Genomic DNA, 10,000 nt, shown 5'->3' on the forward strand with positions numbered 1-10,000 from the left:
TAAAATTTACCATGAAAGCTTCTTGAAAGCTTATTATTTCCTGTTTTTATTTTCATCATGATGTTTTTTGAAGTGCTCTGTGTTTGCATTAATTGTCTCCCTTAGTTTCTTGCTCCTTCCTACATTCCTTCTTGCAGTGATGGAGAGTGTGAACCAGCTACTGGAACCAAGGTTAAGAAAATCTCAAGCACTCCAAACAGTTCCTCTCCTCAAGAGTTGCCAATGCCTGGACCGTCATCCGTGCTAAGTGAACGAGAAAAGCTGATGAAACTGATGGAAATGTTTCCATCCTACAGTACAGAAGAGTTGCAAGATGCATTAGATATTCATGTCACTGTCGAAATGGCAGCCCTTGCATTGTCATCAAATGTAGCAAATGACATTTCAGACTGTGATAGAGTTCTCTTGCAACCAACATTTCTTCCTAAGGATCATGATGTAGTCACCCTACATGAAATAATTGAGCAAATGCAGAGGAATTTCAGCAGTGACAAGGAAAAAGTTAAAGTGGATGAAGATGATATCTTAAATGACGCTTTTGCATACTATAAAGACTCCAAATTTGATGCCAGGACGAGGGTGCGTATTGTTTACAAAGGGCAGCCTGCAGCAGACACATGGGGTGTAACACGCCAGTTTTATACCCAACTACTGCAAGAGATCTTACAACAGTTTTTTTATGGTGACAACTTTAAAACTCCCATTTACAACTCCACTATGGTTGTTTCTGGTATCATGAAACTTGTTGGTACTATGATAACCCATAGCATCCTTCAGGGTGGGCCTGGTTTCCCTGTATTCAGTCCGCCTGTCTACCACTATCTAGCCACTGGTGATTTTGATGCTACTGTGCAGAAAATTTCTGTGAATGACTGCACTGTTTCTACAAAACATTTCATTGACAAGGCAAGTATACTTTTAGTAACCTACACTTTCTGACCCTTAGTGCAAAATAACAGATATGTTCAATTCATGGAAAAGTTGCAAGTACTTTTCTGTTCATTGTTTCTATATGAACAAAAAAGACAACAAAGCAAAAGAAATGGCTTGAAGTAATGTATAAAACATGAGAGACAGTGTTTCATCGGGCTAGCCAAACACCAAGAAGAGATGAAAATACGACGCGCAGCGGAGTATTTTTGACAAAATTCGAGCTGTTTGGATAGCCGATGAGACACTTCTCTCATGTTTGATACATCTTCTCAATCGAAACAAAACCAAAGGAGTAAACAGAGAAGTGAAATCGTCGAAATTTATGCTAATTAGGACCGGGTATCCAAACCTTCTTCACGATTGTGATTTCCTTTGTCTTGACTTGATGAATTATCAATGAGTTTGAGAAATACAATTCTAGAAGTACTTTTAAGAATTCTGGTGGACAAAACAATAATTGTCCTGTTTCGTGTATTTCCACAGATTGCAAGCACAAGTGATGTGTCAACTTTGGACGCAGATGAAACCTTGAGTGACATTGAGTGTAAGTTCACTGTTGTTCTATTTACTTGATGTTGTGACATATTATCATCAAAGCCAAGCTGAAGTAAATAGAAAATAGTTAAATAAGATAGATAACATCTTTGGTAATTATGCAAATGTTCTCTCTATTGGAAAGAATTAACCCATTGTAAAATATGCATCTCCACATGTCATCTCAAAGATAGATTGTATTATCAACAGAAAACACCCAACTTATATAATCACAAAATCACAGCTAGCAATTTCCTACCGGTAGATGCTTAACAAATGCATTTCTATTTGCAGAATTCAAACAAGCTGATCGTTTTGCAAGGCATTATAGTGCCTGGGACGTCCCAAAATTTTGCTTGATCAAATCAGAGAGGGACTGCAAACATCATTTGGTGCAAAGATGAAAGAGTACCCTGAGCTCTTCCAAGAGCTGTTTGTCCCAAACGACAAGGAATGGAGTCATAGTGATGTTATTAAAGTTTTAGAATTCCCGCAGACAATGACTGCAGATGAAACATCTATTCAGGGGTATCTAATAGAATTCTTGGAAACTGCATCCAAAGAAACTCTGACACAATTTCTCGTTTTTACAACTGGTACACCACGGTTGCCAAACTTTGGCCTAGGCAATATTGAAGTTAAGTTTCACAATGTCACATCCATATTTGCTTCCACATGCCTCATGGCCATAACCTTTCCTCGAGTGTTTCCCAACCAGGAAACGTTTTCATCTTCTATTGAGGCTGTTCTGACTTCTAAAACTAAGTCATTCAACTGTGTTTAGTATATCAAGATATATTCCATTTAATGTTGGCAGACTGCACTGTTTCCTTGATATTGTTTTTGCAGCACATGTGAAAATCTCAGTTTCTCCAGTTACTCAATAATGCATCATGTTTACAAATTTAATTTTGGGAAGACAAGTGCATGTTTTGCATTTATACTTGTATTGTCAGGAACAGGTGTGCTTTACATGATTGTAAGTGATGTAGCCACTGAATAAGTACTACTTGTCTAGTATAAGCTTACATTCCTTGCACCTGTCAATATTTGTTTACCCAGTGATGTATCTCTGATAATTACCACCCTGGTACTTGGAGTTCCTTCGAATTTGTTGTTGTTATTCTGTTAATGTTTTTTTCCTGATCATGTGGAAGTGATGATTATGGAAGTACAATAAAGTGTTTAAGTGTTTTCCACATCGTGTCAGTTGTTCTAGTGAAAATTTCCTGTATTCACTCTGTGCTAAATGTTTCCTCACAGGAATGCAGGTTTGCAGGAAAAATCACGAACTAGTGGGATATTTTTAGAAATGAGCAGTACATGCAAGGAGAACCCAGAGGAAAATTTCTACTTTGGAACACAGAAGGACATAACAATTGATCGAACAGCACTGTTTTGGAAAACTTGGTTCAAGCATGGATTTATTATGTGCAAGACCTCTTAAGAAAAGACGGAAAATTTCTATATCTTGAAGAATGCAATGAAAAATTTGGGTTGAAATTTAATTACCTGCAATACTTTCAAATTAGTGCTGCCATACCAAGTTCGCTGAAGCAAACTGTACTGCAAACCCCATTCTCTGTTGAATGTTTTTTCTCAACACCTGATCTGCTCTACTTATCCGAAGAGAGTTCTCTATCCTTGTCTGAAATGCTGTTTTCTTGACTATAGAAGCAATTTTACCAAGATATATCAGATTACTAAAGATAACAAAAAAATGATTAACCATGGTTTTCAGTCTTAAATCAAGCTTTTAGATAAAGGGTGGAAGAATGTGTTTACAATTTGTGGGTTAGAGCACTTTTCAATTGAGTGTAGTAAATCCAAAACCAAACCAATTACTTTCCAATTTGACTACAATCGGCGTCAAAATTGTTGAGACACTCTTATCCTTTAGAGTCGATTTCAAGCTCGGCGGCGCAAATGGCCCCCTCCCCCGCGCCCCCGGGACAATGTTGTGTTTTTCTGTTTTCTACGAACCTTGTCGACAGCGGTACAACATTGATTAGGGTGGGGGAGGGAGGGGTATCCCGGAAACGTACTTTCTGGACAAGTTTTCTTTGCAAACAATGAATGTGTCGTTGCCAGTGTGCTCTGTTGGCAAGTGTCTCAACTAATTTTGTCGCCGATTGTCTTTTTCAGAAAACTTCCTTTAAACCCTTTATACGGGCACCTATAGTCCAGTCTGTCCATCAATATGACCACATGAGTGAAAGACTTTTTACAGGTCTAAAAAAATGCGGATAGTTTATTATTCTCGTTTTCGAGCGTGAAAAATGCGTTGTCCTGTGCGAAGCGAAGATTGTGACGTAAGTGCAAAGGACCTGTTCACTTTTGCCTTCTTTAATACGCTATTTGTCAGTAGCGTTAAAGTATGGATTTGTTAAAGGGTTATGCCTCTAACTCCAATTCATCAGAAGAAGCCGATTTTGTTGGTCGAAGTGGTGTCGCAGATGAATGCGAAACAGACATGGTGGCTGTTACAGCCGGGGAACACATTTACTTTCCACGCTCAAATTGCTATGTCGGTGCAAAAAGACTTTCCACCTTGTCGCAGATGCTTTGCAGAGCTGGTTTTGGTGGGAAATGAATGTTTTTGGGAGTAAAGAAACAATATTTTCTCATTTACCACGAGTAACCACGAGTAACCACGAGTAACCACAAGATTATTATAAAAAGATAATGTAATTATTCTACTTGTTAATTATGGTTACTCGTGTTACTCGTGGCCACTCCTCCGCGGAGTTCCTAAAATCAGAGTACAGCACTGTTTGCTGCTCTTTTTTTGTCCCAGGAGTTATAAACTGTCTTTGCTATTTATATTTCGCTCTTTTTCATGGGTCATATCCCTTGTAACAAGTTGAAATGGAATTATGTATGGTGAATTTCAAAAGGGAATGCTAAACGTCACGCAATGTTCCGAAAGTATCACTTTATTTCAAGGTATGTCAAATCCAAAACACTGCACAAATCGTCTTGAAATTGTCATTATTTAGTACGATGTCCTTCCTCTCAATAATAAGCGTTTGTGGCATGAACTTAACTTCGCTGCGCGTTCGACATCCACATTTTGGCCGTTGTAAATGACGTTCTCGGTAGTGATTACTTGCGTTAAAATTTCTCTTTTTTTAGAATGCGGTACATCTAAGCCCGTGAGATATCACTTCCCCTGACAATATCATTCACTTTCCGCCCTTCGCAAATAGATGGCAAGCGTATACATGCCCTTATGGCAAGCGTTTACATGCTCTGATCTCGTTAGAAATGTTCTGTGTGAAAACCATGTTCGACACTGAAATGTCCGCAATCATACCAGTGACTGCTACATCACCGTAATAAAGAAAAAGGTGATTTAATATATGTTCTGATTCCGATATGACATGACAACGCATAAACGCCATTTAAATGTGTATATTTCATATATTAATGCAAAAAAACGCTTATCAGAAGTCGTCATTACACTTCATACAAAGTTTTTTCATACAGACAATCGGCGTCAAAATTGTTGAGACACTCTTATCCTTTAGAGTCGATTTCAAGCTCGGCGGCGCAAATGGCCCCCTCCCCCGCGCCCCCGGGACAATGTTGTGTTTTTCTGTTTTCTACGAACCTTGTCGACAGCGGTACAACATTGATTAGGGTGGGGGAGGGAGGGGTATCCCGGAAACGTACTTTCTGGACAAGTTTTCTTTGCAAACAATGAATGTGTCGTTGCCAGTGTGCTCTGTTGGCAAGTGTCTCAACTAATTTTGTCGCCGATTGTAAGTAAATCCTAGTCAAAACCAAAGCAATTTTTTAATTACTTTTGACACTCCATCGAAAACCACTCTAACCAAAAGCATCGACTCACAACTGCAATTACTGTGTAAAGAAATCTGTAATTTACAGTTGCTATCCAAAACAGAATGAACTCCCACATATATGAGGGTTAGGGTAAGTTGCAGTGACATAGTCTTTTCCATAACATCAATGCTGATGGATCCAGGACAGCTTTATGCACATACATTTTATTGAAGCCCCCTCTGCAGGGACTGCTATCAATGCCTTGTTATACCAAGACATTAAAGTACACATAAGCAATCTAGTAAGTTACATAACCGTACAACTTTAATTGAGGGGCTCAAAATATAAGATAACAACTACGCTGAGCCACATGAGCGAAGTTCTTAAATATTTCGGGAAGAATTTAGCTATTTGGATCTTGAAGGGGGCAAAGGTGCAACAGTCGGGTAATACATCACTGTTATTGGTGCACAAAATTAGCAATGACACCCACAGCTTGCAAGTATGCGTTAACCCCACTATTCTGGTCATCACTGAGAGGGTTTACAGCCAGTGCCAGTGTATCATGCTGTGAGGGAGAAAGTTCAATTTCTGACCCTGGTACTTGAATGTTGTTGTCTGTTTGTAACTCGGGCATTGATGCAAGATCATCAACTCCATAGTCATCTGACACAGTCTCTGTATCACTCAAATCAGGAAGACAATTGTACAGACCTTCAATCATTAGCTGCAAGGGTGTTTGGCATCTCTCTGAAGACAAACCGTGGTGATTCCACTGCAAAACAAATTCCTCTATGCTTCTGTTGATCCTTGGTTTGTAAACGTAGTGCAATGCAAACAGATGTAGCTCATTAAGTGGGTCAAGCAAGCCAAAGCTTTCTAAGTAAGTAAATATGTTTCTGTATGGTGTGACTATGTACCTCACGACATCAACCCATAGACGTTCAATACGTTGGTTATGTACGGAAAGGCCTGTTAGCACGTGAGACCCTTCAACTCCATGAGCATTTAACATAAAACGAGCCACTTCAATGTTCTCTGTGCCATGATCGCATCGCATTCTTGTAGGAAGGCCAAATGTTCTAACTGCTCCCCGAAACAACTGAAGAACCGTTTCAGCTTTGTTATTGGAGCTGCAGCAAAGAAATACAACTACTCTTGAAAAGCCATCAATAGCCCCATGTATGACAAACCTCCATCTGATGAGTTTGTGGTTACCGTCCTGATGCCTATAAATGAGCCAGGTATAAGAAATGAGTTATCTCAACTGTAGTTTACATTGTAAAATCAGGCTATCCTAAAACAAATTATGCTATCATTGTAGAATCACTGATGCCATACTATTTAAACACTAAATGAAGGTAGTTTCACACTTAAAAAAATGGTCCCAATGTCTGAGGGCAGATGTTAACAAGTACTATCCTGTGGAAACGGCTCACTTCCTACTTCCCCTACCCACTCATGAGGCAACCAGAACAAGTTTGAACAATGAGACGGACTAATTGGTGGAATAACATGTCACATTGCTAGAAGGTATATATAATCCATCAAATATCTTCGCTCGCGTGCGATTGCTGTAAACACGTCACGTGACCGAATATTTCTCCAGCTAAACCTGGGGACTATCCGAGAATATTCCCAAGTTTTCAAAACTGTGCGCGTTGCGAAAAAGATTTGAGGGATAATAAACATAATAGCCACCATGTGGCGCGAAAATATGCTACGATATTTGTCCTTGGACATTATCTGTTCCTCAAAGCTCACAGCGTATCTCGAGGAAAACTGTTCGCTTCCGAGAGTGGAGCTCGAGGAAAACTGTTCGCTTTGAGGAACAGATAATGTCCAAGGACAAATATCCTAGCACATTTTCGATATTAAAATGGAGTATGCAAAGATGCAAGAACTTAGGCAAATTGAGCTCCACGTTTCTCCAATTTTAATACGAATTTATAATTATCATGAAAGCAAAATACATCTTTCGCTCTTTACACAGCATCTTTTGTTAAATTTATAGAAGAGCGATGAAAGCCGGCCCCAACAGAAACTGAGATAAATCGGTGAAAAAAGTGCTTCATCCTGGAAAGCCCACTTAATGACATTAAACAGATCAGAGAAAATTAATTTCCCACGTGATTTGCTTGCCTTTTAAAATAAAAATTCATCAGATCCTAACCTAATCAAGAGACGTCATTAATGTTATTTTTCTTTCAGAAAGTAAATCTTTTTTTTCCCATATTTAACAATTGACAAGAAACAATAACAATTTTACAAGGATCAGTTCAGACAACACAGTGCATATTGCAAAACTGATCTAAACTTGAGACATTTCACACATGCATGCTACATTGTACTTGATGAGTTTGAACAAAATCTTTAGAGCATAGACAACTAGGAAACATCCCTGAAAGGGGCATTCCACAAAATTAATATTTTCAGCTGTATAGCAAGAAGTTCACTCTAGCATTATCTGCCGACTGGCGTAGGTGGTATTATCCTAAAAAGATGATTGTATATTAAGTAGATGGAATCCAGTCATCAGTGCAATACACATATACAAGGGCTATTCCATGTGGGTCCCAATGCTCAAGAAGATGTTTGTTTTTAATTTTAAATTTTTCTCTGACAACTTGTCATTGAATGTATTTGGAGGTGTTCTGGGTTTCGATGTCACTACATGTATCTGAAGCATTACTGGGTTGGCAACTCATCAGATCAAAAGCATTCGCAAAGTCTGCATTTGTGCATTTGTGATGTTTTTGCTTGAATATGTTGTCCCCATTTTGTTTTATAAGTACAACATTTAAAAAAGTGGCATCTTAACGTTCTGTGCTGGTCCAAAAAATTCATAACTGAAAAAAGGTTAAGGACTAGTATTCAGTTCTAAGAAGAACTGAAAAGTTTGACAATGTGAAGAGTACTAAAGAAACTGCTTAAAACTCAACAGCATTGTCTGGATTTCTCAGTGACTTTATCCAGTCTTTTGTTCCACACTACCAACATGGACAAAGTGAACTCAATAAGATTATTGTGGTTTATTGCTGAGAAAAAAAAAGGCTGAATTTCTTCTCGCTCCTTTTAGAGCTAATATTTCACAAAACTGCCGCAAATAATATCAGGTGGATCCATCTCCCTAAGGACAAAAAACGAAAATGAATGTTATTGTCCATGAGATGCATATTACAATGCTATAATCTACAATATCATAATGATATTATTATTTTCCTAGACACAGGAAACTGCACATATCAGTTTTCATGGGGGCTGTGAAAATTAGTACAATAAGTCATTCTTATTACACAACCAAGACAAAGAAAACATGATGAGCTAACCATATAAACATACTATAAACCACACATAAACCAATGACCCTTAACTGTTTGCCTTAACACATGTTCTTCAATTTGAGTCTAACCATAATTTTGCCTTGGACCTTGGGTTGAACATAGATATGCAAATAATGGCCAGTCAAGGGGGAAAGAAAAATACCATCTTCCAAGTTTTGACATAGATGTTGACACCAAGTGTGTTGCATTATTACAATAATGATAGATCATTATTATTTGGCGATTGTGGAAGCTAGACTACAATTAAGTCACTCGGGTGCCACTTTGAAGAAGTATTCCCCGTCAATAATCCTAGGATTAACAGGAAGCAGGGCCTGGACTTTGCACTTTTATTTAAAAAAATTGTTCTTTTCCTAATATATGGATGTTCCATTAATTAACAGGCCAACAGTCTCCCGAACATGGGTGTATCAGTTGATTGCACAGGGTATTTTGGTGGGCAAGTATTTATGATTCTGTAATCAAGCCTCACTATGGCAATAAATTAAACAATGTTATTGATCACACTACTGTGCAACTAGAACTTCTTCTGAGTGTAATCTCAGAGGCCAGTCTTGCAACCAATTTACCTTTTCATTGAAGAAATGCCCTGAGACAGGGACAAAGAACTTCAATATTTTCTATGTAGTTCTGGGCAGTACTTGTGTTCATTCCAACTTCACAAGTTGGCAATGTGTTTTCTTTTAGACAGCTGCCTTTATGGGGACAGTCAGGAGGTTAAGTGGCTATTGCAGAGTGGCAGCACTCTAAATGAACTGCTGCCTTGGTTCAAGGAGAAGGTTGACAACTTTCAAATAATGCTCTTAGAACATGTTACGTTTAATTAACGCATTGTAAATACATGTATGATTGATTGTAAAGGTGATTTCAGAAAACCCTGCCAAAATTATCTTCTTGATGAAAACTGTAGAGATTGCATGGGCAATACCCTAGTGTGCAAACTGAACCAAACGTTGTGAACACTTCATGCTTCAAAAACAAATATGGAACACTCACCGTAGCCTCGGTTAGTTTCTGCAGCGCATATTCCCAAACAAACAAATTTAACTGGGTTTGGATCTCAAGGCCCAAAAATTCCACACAAATATATTACACAGATCTGATGTGTCTCCTTAAATTAAATCACCACGATCTCACTTCCAAAATTTACACCGTCAAGAGTTATACAGTGACACAGGCAGAAGACAAGATCAAACGATCGAAATGGACACTTGGCGTCTCATGCACGATTTGTGCTCCCTATCTGGCGCATGCGCAGTCGTTTTTCAGCTCTGTCGAGTATTGCCTTCTGGATGAGCTCTAAACTTGAGCCCGTGATATGGTTACGTGTACTGGTCACATTGGCATACATGAGGGAGCGGACGTACGTACGGACGGTCGTGACGTCATGTCTACAAAACCAA

At 38.6% G+C, this 10,000-nt stretch overlaps 1 protein-coding gene across 1 annotated transcript in view; it reads left to right on the forward strand.

Annotated features, from left to right (window-relative positions):
* Window positions 1-1,506, forward strand: part of LOC138035094 (uncharacterized) — a 3,068-nt gene extending 1,562 nt beyond the window's left edge. The window contains exons 2-3 of the mRNA XM_068881960.1: window positions 106-906; window positions 1,417-1,506. Coding sequence (XP_068738061.1) covers window positions 106-906; window positions 1,417-1,506 — 891 coding nt within the window. The remainder of the gene's footprint in view (window positions 1-105; window positions 907-1,416) is intronic.
* The last annotated feature ends 8,494 nt before the right edge of the window (window positions 1,507-10,000 follow it).

This window comes from Montipora capricornis, unplaced genomic scaffold (assembly GCF_036669925.1).
Source record: "Montipora capricornis isolate CH-2021 unplaced genomic scaffold, ASM3666992v2 scaffold_252, whole genome shotgun sequence".
NCBI lineage: Eukaryota > Metazoa > Cnidaria > Anthozoa > Scleractinia > Acroporidae > Montipora > Montipora capricornis.